At 35.0% G+C, this 18,051-nt stretch overlaps 2 protein-coding genes across 2 annotated transcripts in view; one reads left to right on the top strand and one right to left on the bottom strand.

Annotated features, from left to right (window-relative positions):
* LOC107727677 (tudor domain-containing protein 15-like) overlaps nt 1-2,372 on the bottom strand; it is a 14,744-nt gene extending 12,372 nt beyond the window's left edge. Inside the window, exons 1-2 of the mRNA XM_016537630.1 lie at nt 2,193-2,372; nt 1,663-1,768 (exon numbers count right to left, since the gene is read on the bottom strand). Of these exons, the coding sequence (XP_016393116.1) occupies nt 1,663-1,670 (8 nt within the window). The 5' untranslated portion in view covers nt 1,671-1,768; nt 2,193-2,372. The remainder of the gene's footprint in view (nt 1-1,662; nt 1,769-2,192) is intronic.
* A 1,434-nt stretch (nt 2,373-3,806) lies between these two features.
* On the top strand, nt 3,807-13,492 carry LOC107727678 (DNA-binding protein RFX6). Its single transcript, XM_016537631.1, has 18 exons — nt 3,807-3,982; nt 4,089-4,212; nt 4,455-4,516; nt 4,624-4,701; nt 4,897-4,924; nt 5,449-5,556; nt 5,660-5,737; nt 5,815-5,928; nt 6,428-6,477; nt 6,604-6,763; nt 6,854-6,992; nt 7,072-7,181; nt 7,260-7,377; nt 7,991-8,113; nt 8,683-8,889; nt 10,216-10,731; nt 11,756-11,965; nt 13,307-13,492. Exons 1-18 carry the CDS (start codon nt 3,807-3,809, stop codon nt 13,483-13,485), a joined length of 2,580 nt encoding a protein of 859 aa, XP_016393117.1. The 3' UTR covers nt 13,486-13,492.
* The last annotated feature ends 4,559 nt before the right edge of the window (nt 13,493-18,051 follow it).

Here is an 18,051-nt window from a genome sequence, read left to right as displayed (position 1 = left end):
TTTTTGGCTAGGTTTAAAGGGAAAGAGCACTTTTAGGATAAACAAGGCAATAATAGATGGCACTCGTGGAGGTAGGAAAACGAAGTTCTTTATGAACCGCAGGATTGCTAGTAATAAAGATTTAAATGCAAAAGAAAAAGCAGTAGAGCTGACTATTTCTGTCAATGGTAAGTTTGTGATAACTTAAGAAAAGTAGTTTAACTGTTTTGCCACTTGCTTGAGCAACTTAATATGTAAGTAAATGCAAAAGTAAAAAGCATTGAATAATGTGTTGCTTATATTTATTGTGTTTAAACATGTCTGTGAAAGATTGTATTACTGTACTCAACTGTGTAAAAAAAACAATTGCAATGCTGAAAAAGCATTTTCAGTGACAATGTTTGGATTTGAAATCAAAATAATGGATAAATGTTGTGTTTGTGGTAAACAGCCACGGATCAGTAGCGGACTCCTGTGTGAAAGCACAGTCCTTGCTGCTTCCCCCTCTCACAAGAGTCACCTAAGAGGGGAATTCCCCCCATTTTCAAAAATGAAATTCAGGCCCTGAATAAATGTCTAAAAATCCTGATTGGAGTATCACTATAAATAGTTATAAATTATAAAAAGAAGGCTTTAAAAAGATTGGTATCGTTATCGGCAGATACTGCTTTCTGTGATCGGCGATCGGCCTCAAAAATCCTGATCAGAGCACTCCTATTAGATACATAATTATTTCCCCCCATTTTCAACGTTGGGGAATAAAATCCGGCACGGATTCATACTGTGCTGGAATATTATATGGAATATGCTGGAAAGTTATGGTAATGCTCAATTCAGCTGCATGTGTACAGCAAATACAACAACAGATAAGAAGACAACTAAAGTAAGAAATCAGTGAAGAAATTAAAATGTCATTAACAAGTCTTGAGCATTCTTTCAACAAAGACCAGCATGCAAATGTTTGGTAGTCCTTAAAACAACAGCACAGTCTGGTCACATTTTTGGTTATCAGTGGTTTGCATTAATTTGAATTGTTTTGTGAGCATCACAATGTTATGTTAGCGTCACATACTCATAAAACCCATCTGTTCAAATACAGATATATTGCTATAAAATAAGACATATATTAGGCTGCATTTGATTAGTCTCTTAATTTTACAATTTGTATCAATATCTACACTACAATAAAGCCATTTTTCCAATGAATTCTAGTAACATATTTAAGTAGTATAAGTGTCTTTCTCGAGCTACTCAAACATCAATGGTTTGGCACAAACATCTACAATCACTGTCTGACAGGGAAACACTGCATAGTAAATAACTTAAGCACTCCAAATTCAAAGCAAAATTTGAGTAACCAGTAACAAATACTGTATGTGTATACAAATAATTGACTGTGCTTTCTGCCTTTTTAGATTTGAACAAAAGAACAAGCGGGAATATATGGTACAGTATGGGGCTTGTTAGGGTCACACCCCCTTTAAATTCATTTTAACATTTTCTTGTGGACTTTTTTTTAAGATAAAGCCAATGATCATATACATAAACTTTTTGTGTATATAAAGATAGCACAGCAAGACCGCAGCACATAATTTGGTACTAAAAACTACATAAATATAGCTATGCACATGACTCAAGAAACATCAGTTAGTCTATATAACATGACATAAGTCAAATCCTTACCTCTCCATTCGACTCTAAGGCATATGGATCCAATCTAACCATGCAGTCGTGGTAAATGTTAAGGCACCGAGCACGTCTGCCACAGCTTGGGATGGAGGTCAACACCCTAATAAAATAGCGTTAATATACAACACATATAAGTTAATTTATGTACCTGCAATAGTATCATACGTTATTGTAGACTGATTATTTTATTCATTTCTGAGCTGCAGGATCATGTCACATAAATATACAAGCACTAGATTGTAGCAAGCAACACCTGACGACTCCAGTTCTTTATATGTTAATGCAAACACTCTATTAGTAAACAGCTTATATAGTTATTCGCATTTCATCATTTATGAATAGTTTAATCAGTATTCTCTGCCTGACACAACAGTCGACCTGTCGAATCTGTCGACCTGACAGATTATAAGAAGTTGTATTTGTGTTGAAAAGTAGTTTTTGATTGAATACCGAAGCCATGAATACCGAATGTATTATATTCAAACATTTTGTCTGTAGAATTTATAAATTGAGTTGTGCTTTACCTTCTCGTCTGACAAGATTCTCCGAGCGCGCATCATGTTTTCTGGAGATTACGCAGCCTTGACACGTGCTGTAAAACGCTGCGTTTGTGGGCCAATAAGGAATCATCTACATATTTCAACAAACTAACGAAACGTATGGGAGCCAGAGGCTAGTTGTTGTCACACAGGTAGGTTGTCTGAATATCAGTAACTTTTATAGTAGATTTTCAATTATATGTCCAATTTATACAAATGTGTGTTTTCTAAAGCAGGACCCAGGACCTTTTTTTTTTTCTTTCTTTTTTTTTTCTTCTTCTTTTTAGTTTTATATTTTTGCTACTCTTGGGTGAACCAGAACATAATAAAAGCACACAAGCATCAGGGCTTTAATTAAATCAAATTGAACCATAGGCCTATTCAATTGTAATAATTCAGTGCTTGCCAAACACAAGTTACTAGTTACTAATATTAAAATGGAAAAGTTGTGTCACAAAATATCAGCGTGTTGTGGGGTGTTTACAGTCAAACTGTTCCACAACAACTCCACACGTAAAACCTAATATTCTTTTATTGTCCAATATTTGTGTTTATATGGCTATTTCACAATGTTCTACTTATTTGACATGGCTTTTTGAAACTAGGAATCTACTCCTCACTGTCCCAGATAAAACCAGTAACAACAAAATGTTCTGAATAAAGTGTATGAATGCATGTAAATGAAAGGCAAAGTAGCATTGAGGAGACTGACTTGCTCTGATTGGTTCTATAGCCGAGCTGCACGACCAACACCAGATTTCAAGGAGATGATATCCCTCTTGGTTAATCATTAAATCTCAGAATCCATTGCCAGTCTTCTGTAAATAAGATAAATGGCCTTAAGGCACTCACCTCTGTGACGCACCATTTCAGAGAGAGCAGAGCTTTAATTAAGACTGGAAGGTGTTATCTTGCCCATTCTTGGATTAATGAACTTTTCCAGGATTAATATTTGAACGGTTCCTATTAGAGTTTCCGTCATGCTACAGGTTTATTTTGTGAGCATTTGTTTCTGAGGAAAGAGGAGACGCAACACACATAGTTGACAAATTGTTTAAATGTTTTTTGGAGATTCATTGGGATGCTTCGGAGATGTGTATCATTTCAGGAATGAATATATGCATCACATTGCCAAACGTTAGAATAGGCTGTTGATTTTGGAATGTTTTAACAATTTAGCACTTTTTTGTATTATTTGACTTGGTGGTTTTAATTTTGCATTCCAGTTTTTCTTTTTAATTTCTCCTTGAACATGCCAATGAAAAGAAATATAGGGAGCCCATTGAAGAATGACACGTTTCATCAACTACAAGCGTCTCAGACAAAGAAAGCTTGCAAAAACGCAGGTGACCTCCACGCTACAATTCTTGTTGACCAAGACAATCTCGGGAAAAACATGTTTTTCAAAGCCAGGCTTGATGAGGAGGAGGATTCTGGCATTAAATCAGGTGGGGAAATCATCTTTGTTGTAAACTGTTTTCAAACTGGCTTTGATTGAACTACTGCTATGCTTTCAGTTCGAAATTCTCAATCTGTCGCCAGTTTGTTTAGCAATTATACGTTATGAATAGTTTTGGCACACGTCACGGTTTGAAAGCTATGTATGTTATTCATTTGGCAGAAGCTGATGAAAGTAATGGAAGCATTTCCTCTGAAGAGGACCTGGGCCACCTGGATTATTCTAAGACGTTTTCTGTCAAACAAACTGTGCCAAAGAAAAGCATCAGTCAGATCATCAAGGACAAGAAGAAACAGACTCAACTTACTTTACAATGGTACTCTCTCATCATTTTTTCTTTTAATGAAGCTTGCCATTATAAATAATGTACAGAAAGTGGAAGCAAAGTATGATAATACGCTTGTATTTTGCTGTTCTATTAGGCTCGAGGAAAATTACATAGTTTGCGAAGGTGTTTGCCTACCACGGTGCATCCTCTATGCTCATTATTTAGACTTTTGTCGGAAGGAGAAATTGGATCCTGCTTGTGCTGCCACTTTTGGGAAGGTAAGAGGAGGATATCTTCAGTTACACAGTATGTTTATTAGAAACGTTCTCAGTTCTGTAACTTCTAAAACTGGTTTATTGAAAGCTATTGCATTTTAGGTTTATTTGAGTTGATAAATGGTAAAAGGTTGTGCTTGCCAAATAAGTACATTATCAGACAGAAATACCTATTGATTTTGTATTTACAGTGCATTAGGAGATCGATTGTAGTATATATTAGAACTCTATCATTGTCATTTCAGACCATAAGGCAGAAATTTCCTTTGCTTACAACACGAAGGCTTGGAACCAGAGGCCATTCGAAGTAAGAGAGAGCTAAATGGCCTGGTTACTGACTGAAAATGTTATTTATTACTATTTAATGTGCTATTTAAATGGCTACATCTAAAGCTCTCTGTGTTTGTCTTTCAGGTATCATTATTATGGTATTGGAATCAAGGAGAGCAGTGCGTATTATCACTCTGTGTACTCTGGAAAAGGTTTGACACGGTTAGTTTTGACCTTCATCCCTTCATTTCAGCGCCCAATTGCAAGTCCTTAAATGGTTTGAATAATCTGTAATGCAAGTGATTTTTCAATGCCCATACTGAGACACATTATATTTATTGACGTTTATTTTCATGATTCATTTACATTTTTTAGTGTTTTATCATATCAGTAATGTCTCTTATATGTTTTGCACAGATTCTCCGGAAGCAAGCTAAAAAATGAGGTTGGCAGTTTTACGATTTTTCATATTAAATAGAAGTGCTACTGCACTTCAATTTTAGTATCTCAACATTCTCAGGAAATTGATATACTGTTCAAAAGTTTGGGGTTGGTATGTTTTTAAATATACAGTATAAGTCTCTTAAGCTCACCAAGGCTGCATTTAATTGATCAAAAATAATAAAGTAAAAACAGTAAAATTGCATGACATTATTGCAATTTAAAAAGAATTATTCCAATGAATTCAAAGTTGAATTTTCAGCAGTTTTCAGTGTCACACGGTCCTTCAGAAATCATTCATGCTGATTTGGTGCAATTATTACCAAGGATTGATATCAATATAATGCATCCTTGCTGAATAAAAGTATCGACTGAATAAAAATGACCCTTAACTATTTTGTGGTGGAATACTCATGTATTCTTTCAAAATGTAAGACCTTCACATGCATTGCATATGTATATGTTTAAAAAATATTATTCTGTATGCAGAATAATAGTACTTATATGCATGCTCTTTATTATTCACAGGGAGGATTCACCAGAAAATACTCTCTTAGTTCTAAAACAGGAACTCTTTTACCTGAATTCCCGAGTGCACAGCATTTAGTGCTTCAGGAGTCTGTTTCAAAAGATAAGGTCTGTTCATTTCTATGGAGACCCATTCCAAAATGCTGTTTACTGTATATGTGCTACTTCTAATTTACTTACCTCAGATTCTGCTATTTTATTTATTTGTTAGGTCGACACATTGATTATGATGTACAAAACCCACTGTCAGTGCATTCTGGACAATGCCATTAATGTCAACTTTGAGGAGGTGCAATTTTAAGCTCTTAAAGAATCTCTAATCTAGATTCTAGAAAACTGCACAGTAATCAATCCCATTTGTTCCAGATCCAGAACTTTCTACTTCACTTCTGGCAAGGAATGCCTGAACATCTCCTGCCACTGCTAGAGAATCCGGTTATCGTGGACATCTTCTGTGTGTGTGACTCTATACTCTACAAAGTGAGTGTTTTTGAGCCATATTTGGATGTCACTATGTGCATTTTTATACTATCATTCAAAGGTTTTGGGTTGGTTTCAAACAGTTGTGCTGCTTAATGTTTTTGTGGAAACTGTGATAGATTTTTTTTCAGGGTTCTTTCATGAATCTGAAATTCAAGTATCAGCATTTATTTTAAATATAAATCTTTTGCAACATTATAAATGTCTTTACTGTCACTTCTACTATGACTTAATTTCTTTTGCTACTTTTCAAGTGCTATTTATGTGTCAGCTTTATTGTTGTACCCTTGTCCCAAACCTAGACTTTGATTCTTAAAATAAGAAAAACAATCACAGAAATATGATTACATTTTAAAGCTATAATGAAATAATCAAAATATACAAAAATATGGTATCATTTACATGAATAATTCCATTAATACTTTTTTGTTGTTGTTGAACAGTAGCTCATAGTCATCACATCATGTTTGACTCAAACTGTCTGAATTATTTTCCACAGGTTTTGACTGAGGTTCTCATCCCTGCTACAATGCAGGATATGCCAGAGAGGTTTGTCTATTAAACTGCTGCATTATATACAGTAATACACATTTGGTTTATATGCAATCTATTCAAAAAGATGTTGAATTTGATGCTGTTAAGTGATTTTGAGTGAGTTTAGGGAAATATCTCCAGTCTTTTGGCAGATATTCGAAATTTTGCCAAGCACTGGGAACACTGGATGGTGTCTTCCTTGGAGAATCTTCCAGAAATCCTCTCAGAAAAGAAACTGCCGATAGCGCGACGATTTGTGTCTTCCTTAAAGAGACAGACCTCCTTTTTACATCTTGCACAGGTAGATACGTTGTACAGAAACATCAATAAATCTTGCTTTTGGTCATTTTTTATATAAAAGTGCAACTATAATGGATTGATATCTTTTCAGATTGCAAGACCTGCACTTTTTGACCAGAATGTAGTGACTTCTATGGTGAATGATATTGATAAGGTGGATCTGAACAGTATTGGTTCTCAAGCACTCCTTTCAGTTACAAATGACCAAGATTCAGACTTCTACTCTGAATGTGAGTTACTGATGGCTTTTTTTAATCTCATATGCTGAGCCTCAAACTATATTTATGATTTCTTGATCTTATCTGCTAGATGACTCAATTTCAGTCTTTCAAGAGTTGAAAGACCTGCTGAGGAAAAACGCCACAGTAGAGTCTTTCATTGAATGGCTGGACTCGGTGGTCGAGCAGAAAGTTATCAAGGTTTGTCGCATTTCAAACTCACAGTATTCAGGCTAGCCATGACTGTTAATGTGAAATTGCATATTATCTGTCTTCTAGCCCAGCAAACAAAATGGTCGGTCAGTGAAGAAGCGAGCTCAAGATTTCCTTCTGAAGTGGAGTTTTTTTGGAGCACGAGTGATGCACAATCTCACCCTAAACAACGCTAGTAGCTTTGGTAAACCTTTAGCATGCATTCATATAAAATTGCAGTCACTGATTCGGTTGCTTTCAAAGTCTCTAGATATAATTGAATCATAGTAGTATAGTCAAATCTGTACTATTCGTTCAGGCTCTTTAGCTGAGGATCCACTGCGGAGAATGAGCCATAAAAGCCTGTACAAACAAAGCTTTATCTCGTGTCACGTGTGTGCACCCTGATTAGGGAGCGACCTTTCTCAGTGCTCCTAACATTTGATGACCCTACAGGTGTTCACAAAGCCAAACAGTATCACCTGGAAGGCCACACATTTGACCTCAGCAAAAGCTCGGTGAAACCCGTGGGAAACTCTGGTTGTGCGCATTGCATTGTGGGATTTAGTGGCCTACTCTGCATAGTGTTTTTTTTTTTTTTTTTGTATAATCAGTGATCCTGGAATACTGTACCATGAACTGTAAAAGCAGGACAAGTAGTGTGCTATTCTGAACAAAGCCAGAGTTTGTGTGCTGCTGAGCCAAGCTGCTTTTAATCAAAGATCAGATGCCTTTGATTATTATGGTTATTAAGATTTAGGGAGTGATTTTTGCAACATATACTAAAACAGTTCAACCTGGTTTAATGTTATTTACAGGCTCGTTCCATCTCATTCGGATGCTTTTGGATGAGTACATCCTGCTAGCCATTGAAACACAATTCAACAACGACAAAGAGCAAGACCTTCAGAATCTACTGGAGAAATACATGAGGAGTGCAGGTACCTTAATATTTAGTACTTTAATATTAGTAGGCCCCTTAGTAGTTTATTTTACTGTACATTGCCGCTTAAAAGTAAGATTTGTTAATGTTTTTGAAACACCAAGGCTGCATTTATTTGACCAGAAATACTGTAAAAACATGAGGAAATATTATTACGATTTAAAATAACTGTTTTAAAATCTCATTTATTTCTGTGATAGAAAAGCTGAATTTTCAGCATCATTACTCTAGTCTTCAGTGTCACATGATCCTTCAGAAATCATTCTGAAATGCTGATTTGGAGTTTGAGAAACATTTAATATTATTATCAGTGTTGAAAACAGTTGTGCTGCTTAATATTTTTGTGGGAACAGTTATAAAATTTTTTAAGGATTCTTTTATGAATAGGAAGTTCAAAAGAACAGAAAATATTTTGTAACATTATAAATGTTTTTGTCAACTTAATGTATTCTAGCTGAATAAAAGTATTTATTTCCTAAACATAAAAAAAACGAACTGACCCCAAAAGTTTCAGAGTATATGCAAATGTCTTTAACCCAGTTAAATGTGATCTTTTCATTTTGACAGATGCTAGTAAAGCTACTTTTACCGCCTCCCCAAGTTCCTGTTTCTTGGCCAATCGGAAAAAATGCGGTGTGGCGTCCAGTGATTCGACTGTCAAGGACGAGAACCCACCAGAACATGACTTCCTGGTGCTCACAGCTGCACAGCAGGGGCTCGGGACCAGTACGGTTGTGTACCATAGTGCCGATCCGGACAACTTTACTATATCTGGTACTTGAAAACAGCAGCTCACATCAATTTGAGTCATATTCATGTTTACTATAGTCAAAAAAAGTTATTATTGACTATAGAGTGCAACAGTCACTTTTTCAGAAACCTTTGTTCCAGAAGTAATCCTATTATTTTCTTCATAAGGATATGCAATTATCTGATGAGAAGATGAATTGTTTCAAAACCAAAGACTAGGGTATAAAATTAAATTTAACAAGATTTTTAAACATTAGTACATTTATAAATTATTTTAAAATATAATATTTTCTGTATCATTGCTTTACAGCTTAAATGCTCATATGTGACCCTGGACCACAAAACCAGTCAATTTTTCAATATTGAGATTTATACATCATCTGAAAGCTAAATAAATAAGCTTTCCATTGATGTATGGTTTGTTAGCATAGGACAATATTTGGCCGAGATACAACTATTTGAAAATCTGGTATCTGAGGGTGCAAAAAAATCAAAATATTGAGAAAATCGCCTTTAAAGTTGTCCAAATTAAGTTCTTAGCAATGCATATTACTAATCAAAAATTAAGTTTTGATATATTTATGGTAGGAAATTGACAAAATATCTTCATGGAACAAGATCTTTACTTAATATCCTAATGATTTTTGGCATAAAAGAAAAATCGGATCATTTTGACCCATACAATGTATTTTTGGCTATTGCTACAAATATACCCCAGTGACTTAAGACTGGTTTTGTGCTCCAGGGTCACATATATGGAAGCAAATTTAGTGTATAAACAATTTCCAGTCAGAAATCGCAAGTACATTTCACAAATAATTACAAAGAAACAGCAACACATTGAATTAAACATGAAATTTTGAAGTAGAAAAACTGAAATAGTCATTTCTTGTCAAATATACTTCAGTAATCTTTGTTTTATTTACAACTTTGGAAAATAATTTAGAGTATAGTTAGGTTTGTCTTAACAGATTTATGCATTCCTCCTCCAAAGTGATGCTGTTATTGTTTCTTAATTATATTGAATTAATGTTTATTTAGATTTCTATATTAAAATAATAAATCTTTTTCTCTCTAAGGATATGAAGCAATTCTTCATTTCAGTATTTCAATATTAACTATACTGCAACACATTGAATTAAACATGAAATTTATAAGTAGAACTACTGAAATAGTATTTTCTTGTCAAATATACAGTACTTACAGTAAGTAATCCTTGTTTTATTTACAACTTTGAAAAAAAATATTTTTGCTGTTTCTTTGTCATTAATTGTGAAATTTACTAGAAATTTCTGAGTGAAAATGTTTAACATAATAATTTATTTGAATATAATTACTATTACTTTTCAGGTCAAATGGATTACTCGCAGAACAGCGCCACCCTGATGACCCCTCCGGTCTCTCCTGCCATGATCAACCGTAGCAGTGTGATCAACCAGGGCGCGATGGCTGTGAGGCCGCAGAGCAGCTGCCCCATCCAGCCCCAAGTGTCCTGCCAGACCTTCTCCGACAGCATGTACCAGAGTCTGCACAATGCTAGTTCCGGCTCCTATCCCAGCTCTTCTTACTACCAGCCTGTGTTCAGAGCTCAGACTCCCACTCCAACATCAGCCTATCAGGCTCGTGCTGAAAGCGCCCGCTACGCACCCTTCTCTGGACACCAGCTGACCAAAGACTGCTTCAGCAGCAGCTGCGCCGTGTCTCCCTACAGCTCGAGGGTTGCAGCGACTGGATACGCAGCCTCAGGTGACCCTGTGATGGATACCGAGGGCGTACAGCTGCTGGACTCCACAGCGTACAGCTTTGGAGGAAGTGCTGCCAGTGGAGATGGATGTTCAGGTCCAGTTTGCAGCTCGGGGCACAATGGTGAGAAAAGATTAAAAGATTATTGAGCAATTAAAATAAATGTATAAAAATGTACACTACTGTTTAAAATTTGGGGTCAGTAAGATTTCTTTCTTTTTTCAAGAAATTAATACTTTAATTCAGGATGGATGCGTTAAATTGATCAAAAGTGACAGTGAAGACATTTATAAAGTTAAAAAAAGTATTAATGTTAAAAAATTATATTCCAAATTAGAGTTGCAAAAAGGTGGAACATTTCCAGTAAATTTCGGAAACATTCTAGAAATATTAGAAACTTTCCAGGATTTTTTAGAATCTTTTAGAAAGTTTCCAGAAATGTTCCACCCCTTAGCAACCCTATTCCAAATAAATGCTGTTCTTTTGAATTTACTATTCATCAAAAATCTTGTATGTATTAAGGTTTCCACAAAAATATTAAGAAGCACAACATTGATAATAATAAGAAATGTTTCTTGCAGCAGCAAATCCAGTAAATCAGCAATATTCAAATGATTTCTGAAGGATCATGTGACTCTGAAGACTGGAGTAATGATGCTGAAAATTCAGCTTTGGATCACAGGAATAAATTACATTTTAAAATATATTCAAATAGAAAAGAGTTCTTTTAAATTGCAATAATATTTCACAACATTACTGTTTTTACTGTAATAAATGCAGTATTACGGTTTTACTTTTTAAATAATTATAATTAAATAGTTTTGTTATTTTTAATTATATATTTTAAATAAATTAAATCTTGCCTGATGAATCATGTCCTAGTATTTAGTGCACACAATGAGCTTTGGTGCAGACAATGCAGCTTTGAGTCCAGCTCATGTCACATTTCTATTCTTCTCTATTCTATATATCATTTCTTGTCCTTTCTTCACTGTTCCCATTAAAAAAAGTAGCCCAAAAACTGACCTCAGACGACACGATTTATCATTTATTTGAATTATGTTAGTATGCTGCAGAGAAAGGTAAATGTGATGTTATTTTCAGATGCTCCTATTGAAACATTATTGTTCTTCTTTCTCCTGGCCAGGATATTACAGCAGCAGCGGGTATGTGGACACTCAGAGGATGGGCACGCTTATCGATCAGCATGTGTCAGTTATCAGCAGCGTGAGCAGCATTCGCTCCGTTTCGGCCTATGCTGAAGTACACGACCCTCTCAACATCCTGGACGACACGAGCAGGAAGACGACAAGACCCTACTACACTGACCTGTCCGCAATGGGCGCACACACAGCAGGTGAGGACAGAAATCCGGGGCTAGTTGTCACAGAGGCGCTGTATCTCAGCACCTATAACACTGTAAAACCACACTGGCATAACAAGAGTCAAATATAATGACGGGAAATTTTAAACAAAAGATGACTGTTCTCAGGACAAGATGTCAGGCCGGGCAAGTTGTCACATGTTTTTATATATATCACTTTTTTTACACTACCGTTAAAAGTTTGGGGTCTGTAAGATTTTTTTAAAGAGCCTTAAAGAAGTTTCTTATGCTTACCAAAGCTGCATTTATTTGATAAAAAACTAGTTAGAAATATTATTACTAACTAACTGTTTTTTTTTCTATTTGAATATATTTTGAAATGTAATTTATTCCTGTGATGCAAAGCTGAATTTTCAGCATCATTACATTAATTCTATTAAACAATCAAGAAACGATTATTATTATTATCAATGCAGAAAACAATATTTTTTGTGAAAACCATGATAATTTTTTCATTATTCTTTAATGAATAGAAAGTTCAAAGGAACAGCATTTATTTGAAATAGAAACCTTTTGCAACAATGTAAAAGTCTTTACTGTCACTTTTGCACAATTTAATATACAGTTGCTAAATAAAACTATTAATTGCTAATCCTCCTAATCCCAAACATTTGAATGGTAGTGTATGTTGCAAAATGTTGCAGTTCCATTAATTGCTTCAAAACATCATTTACTCTTCAAATTTTACCATTAAAAAGTCATAAAATGAACTACTGGCAGGTTACCGTTGTGACAACTTGCCCCGCTCAATGTGCATTAAAGTGAAGTGACATGTGGCCAAGTATGGTGACCCATACTAGGAATTAGTGCTCTGCATTTATCCCATCCAAAGTGCACACACACAGCAGTGAACACACACACACCATGAACACACACCCGGAGCAGTGGGCAGCCATTTTTTGCTGCGGCGCCTGGGGAGCAGTTGGGGGTTCGGTGCCTTGCTCAAGGCAACCTCAGTCGTGGTATTGAAGGTGGGAGAGAGCGCTGTACATTCACTCCCCCCACCTACAATCCCTGCCGGTACGAGACTCGAACCCGCAACCTTTGGGTTACGAGTCCGACTCTCTAACCATTAGGCCACGACTTCCCATTTAAATGAACTGCATCTTTACTCTTGTACAAAGACAAACAGTGGATATTTTCAGCTGTTTTTTTAACCAAGACTTTAAGGTAAGTGCTTATACGTAGTGTGACAACTAGCCCCAGCCTCCCTTATATATTTAATGATGTCGTTATGCATGGCTATTTTTGGCCATTTTTATATATCATATCTTCCATTACTGTCTCATGCTTCTTTATATTGTCCTATTTCAGGATCCAGCATCGCTCATTCCTGCTCCGTCTCGACACCCTGCATGTATGGAACTCCTGCTCCGTATCACTCCCAGAATGCACTGCTGCCTCTCCAGGGGACCACAGAGATCAGAGAAATGGTGTCGTGTCTGCCCCCCATTAACACTGTGTTCATGGGGTCAACTGGAGGGCCGTCCTGACTGAAAGCTTATCTGTAATTCAACATCTCTGCTGTACTCACAGAAGGTGAGACTTGTTTTAGCTTTTATCTGTATATCTGTCAGTGCGTTTTTCATTGCCAAATTTTCATTTTGATTTACTAAATTGTTGTTTCTTTGTGCTAACAGCTAGGATTATGACAGGTAATTACCCAATTGTATCTTTTATTTAAGGTTTTGTAGTATATTATATAATACAGTTTCATTATTGTTCTTGATTTGGCATTCTTGTATATACAATAAAATATATTTAGCTTTCTTTATTCTGGAGGTCAAACTTTATTATTTAATAAACTACAAGCTAAAAAACATCTAGACTGTGACCATCTCATATCATTTCGTAAATGTTTCCACAAATGTTTCCATAATTAAAGACATTCAGCCTTTGATTTCAAATGATATCTTTCTTGGAGTTGCATTACTAATGCAGTCATTAAAAAGAGATGAGCATGAAAGCAGCAGGACATTAATAGAGCAGACTTTGACAGCAGATGTTCAGATCAGATATAATGAAGGCCTGGTCACACCAGAGCTATTTTAGTTGTATTTATATACTATTCGTTTTTATTAATATTTTCACTTAGCTTCATTTAATGTTTTCAGTTTTCAATTTTTGTTTAATTTTAGTATTTTTTTTAATGCTTTTGTCATTTATTTAATTAATTGTGTTTTATTATTTTATTATGTTATTAAATTACTATTTAAGTTTAATTTATTTCCATTAAAGTTTTTCTTTAGTTTAGTTTAGTTCGAAATTTTGGTTAGTAATTTCAGTGCTTTGGCTTAACCTTAGTTCAGTTAGTTGCCAAAGCAACATTTCTAATTTTCATTTCATTTATGTTTTGTTTGGGACATTTGTATTTTATTTTATTTTCAATTACACAAATAATATAATAACCATGGTTCACACCAAAGAGATTTAATTGTATTTAAGATTGTATTATTTAATTGTACGATTTAATTTAAATGACATTTTAAAATATATCAAAATATAAAACAGTTTAAATTGTAATAATATTTCAAAAATGTACAGTTTTCACTGTATCAAATAAATGCAACCTTGTTGGGCATAAGAGTCTTCTTTCTTAAAAATATTACCAACACCAAACTTTTGAATAGCAGTATAATTACTATTTCCAGGGTTTCTTGAAGTGCAAATAGACAAATCATATTTCCATAACATTTACTTTTAGTAAGTAATTAAGTCATTCTTCAACTTAAACTTAGTTTAGTTAGTTTGCCAAGGCAACATTTCTAATTTCCATTTTTTATTTCAATTTATTATTTTTAAATAGTTTTAGTTTTAGGTAATTACAAACAGTGTTGGGAAGGTTACTTTGGAAATGTAATCGGTTACAGATTACAACTTACCCTACTAGTTACATTTATTTTGTAATTAAATTACGTAATTCCGTTACATGTAACTAGTTACTCCCCAACACTGCTGGATTCTATGAACCAGTCTGTGTTTTCTGCATCGTGGAAATTATAGGGCCGTATGTCTCAGAGTAATCAGTGCAATTTGGGAAAGAAATCAATTAAATCTGTATGTGGATGTGTGTAAATATTCAAATGTAATCCCCTTTGTAATCGTTAACATTTTCATAAGTAACTGTAATTTAATTACACATTTTTTCTTAGTAACTGTGACTGATTACAGTTACATTTATTTTGTAATTAAATTACGTAACGCCGTTACATGTAACTAGTTACTCCCCAACACTGATTACAAATAACTCTGGTTTACACCGAGGAGATTTCAAACAGGAAACACAATTGTGGATCAAACTTGGGTGTTATCTTCATGTTAAGAGAGGAATTGATTTCTTGCATTGCTAACAATCAAGTTGATAAAGGTGTTGACTAAAACCAGGCATGCAGGACACAAGCTGTTCATGCATTGTGAATCTTGGTGTGCTTTATTCATCCCTGGGTTCTTTAAATTCAGCTTTGTTAGTCTTTGAGCAGATGGACGCTAATAAATCCATAATCAGATCGTCTGAAATGATATAATTGCATCATAATATATTTGTATGTACGGTGCTGGTGCAAACTCGCACGGCTCGGATGAGGATTTCAGCATTGGTCTGTGTGTAAAGACGTGACGATAAATGATAAAAACCGGCCACATTGTGCTGGCCTTTATCTCCTCAAAGGGAAAATCCATTTCAGGCCTTGGACAGGAACAGATGGCTTAAAATGTAATGATTACAAAATCCTGACGTTAAAATAGTTTAATTACAAAGTCAATAATGCCTTCAACAATTGCCTGGGCTTTAGTGTAAAAACAACAGAAGGCAGAACGCAAACTTTGGGACAATGTTTAACCAGAACTTTGCATTAGGCAGGGAGACTCCATATGCAGCTCAAAGATCAACAGATCCTGTGTAATTACGACTCTCTCTCTCTCTCTCTCTCTCTGTGTGTGTGTGTGTGTGTGAGTGAGAGAGAGAGAGAGAGACAGAGAGAGAGAGAGAGATGGATTTAGTGCAGTAATGTGTGCTTAACTGACTACTGTCACAATCATATTTACTTCTCACGCTTTTATAATCATTGACAATCTTCTTACAACAGCTTTCAAATCTTAATGCACATCTGTAGGTTTCTTTCTCAGCATATGAATAAAATTCATTGCACATGTTTTTTTAGAGATGTCTCTTATGCTCACCAAAACTGCATTTATTTAATTAAAAATACAGTAAAAACAGTACTATTGTGTAACTGTTTACTTAGTTTAGTATGTTTTAAATGTAATTTAGTCCTGTGATGCAAAGCTGAATTTTCAGCATCATTACTCCAGTCTTCAGTGTCACATGATCCTTCAGAAATCATTCTGATATGCTGATTTGTTGCTCAAGAAATATTATTATTATCAATGTTAAAAACAGTTGTGCTGCTTAATAGTTTTGTGGAAACTGTGATCATTTTTTTTCAGAGTTCTTTGATGAATAGAAAGTTTAAAATAACAGTGATCAGCACCAAGATGCACAATACAGCCTCACCACTTTTATCCCTCACACTTTCATTTGTGTTGAATTAAATATGACATCTACCCTGACTAAAGTCTATTGTGTTTCATTTGTCAAGTCAAGTCACCTTTATTTATATAGCGCTTTGGGCTGTAGAGGTCCTTTCTAGGTGCTGATCCACCATCTGGTCTGGATATGTACTGGATCCGGGTGACTGCAGTGACCGTCTGATCTGGATACAGACTGGATCTGGTGGCAGCGGTGACCTCGGAATAAGAGAGAAACAGACTAATATTAGCGTAGATGCCATTCTTCTAGTGATGTAGCAAGTACATCGGGTGTTATGGAAAGTGTTCCCGGTTCCGGTTGACCTAATTAATGCAGCCTAAAAATCCTTTAACGGATTTGAATATTAGAAAGCGAATATTTGTCGCAGTGGAAATGCAAGGTCAGGACGAGCACAATGCATTGTGAGATACAGAACCAGTGCAGTGTGATCTGTTATAATGTATATTTCACATTTCAGCAAACCTGCATATTTGTCACTTGCATATTATATGTTATGTATATCTATGCATACTGAACATTAGCATACTATATACTGCAGAAACACTACCATTCAAAAGTTTTAGGGTCTGTAAGATTTTTTGGGTTAGTTTGAAAAAAGAAAAATACTACTTTTATTCAGCATGGATGTATTAAACTTAACAAAGGTGACAGTAAAGTAATTTATAATGTTACAAATGATTTCAAATGTATTACAAATAAATGCTGTTCTTTTGAACTTTCTATTCATCAAAGAATGCTAAAAAAAAAGAAAGAAAATCACAGTTTCCACAAGAATATTAAGCAGCACAACTGTTTTCAACACTGATACTAAAAAGAAATGTTTCTTGAGCAGCAAATCAGCATATTAGAATGATTTCTGAAGAATCATGTGACACTGAAGACTGGAGTAATGATGCTGAAAATTCAGCTTTGCATCACAGAAATAAATTACATTTTGAATACACATTCAAAAAAAAACATCTAAAATTATAACAACATTTCACAATACTGCTGTTTTTACTGTATTTTTGATTAAATAAATGCAGCCTCGCTGTGCTTTCATTGCTCACACAGAAAGCCTCAATGACAAGCGGCACACAGCTATGCAGACTTCATTCAGACAGCAATAGTTAACACGTTATCGCCAGGATCAACTCTGCAGCCGAAGTGTTTCCTCAACACTTGAGATTTCAGGGGTGAGAGGAAAAAGCCCTACAGCATCTGTAGCAACACATCCATGAAGGAACTTTATCACTGTGTACAGTTTGCAAAGGAGGCTTATAATTATTTTTCCCATAGGGGTTTGTTAACAGGTTGTCAGAGAACTGTCAATACCCAATGAAATGAGTAACAGAGGCCTCAAGATGGGAAACTCTATAAAAAAAACCCAACAACAATCTGAATACTTTTGTATTGCTTTTGAATTACTTTTTCAATGTAAAATGAAAAATGAATGTCATGTTCTAAACCTGTATGAATTTCCTTGTTCTGCTAAACACAAAAGAAGTTGTGAAGAATGTTGGTAACCAAA

The sequence above is a fragment of the Sinocyclocheilus rhinocerous genome, unplaced genomic scaffold (genome assembly GCF_001515625.1).
Source record: "Sinocyclocheilus rhinocerous isolate Xijiao unplaced genomic scaffold, SAMN03320098_v1.1 scaffold185, whole genome shotgun sequence".
NCBI classification, from domain to species: Eukaryota; Metazoa; Chordata; class Actinopteri; order Cypriniformes; family Cyprinidae; genus Sinocyclocheilus; species Sinocyclocheilus rhinocerous.
Note: the sequence above shows the minus strand (reverse complement) of the source record. Positions and strands in the feature narration are given on the sequence as shown.

Bases quoted from the DNA above. Each gene is read 5' to 3' on its own strand.
- LOC107727678 (XM_016537631.1), top strand. From the start codon at position 3,807: ATGTATGTTATTCATTTGGCAGAAGCTGATGAAAGTAATGGAAGCATT. The intron at 5,738-5,814 runs GTGCAATTTTAA...CATTTGTTCCAG, and splicing joins TTAATGTCAACTTTGAGGAG to ATCCAGAACTTTCTACTTCA. The intron at 10,732-11,755 runs GTGAGAAAAGAT...TCTCCTGGCCAG, and splicing joins TTGCAGCTCGGGGCACAATG to GATATTACAGCAGCAGCGGG.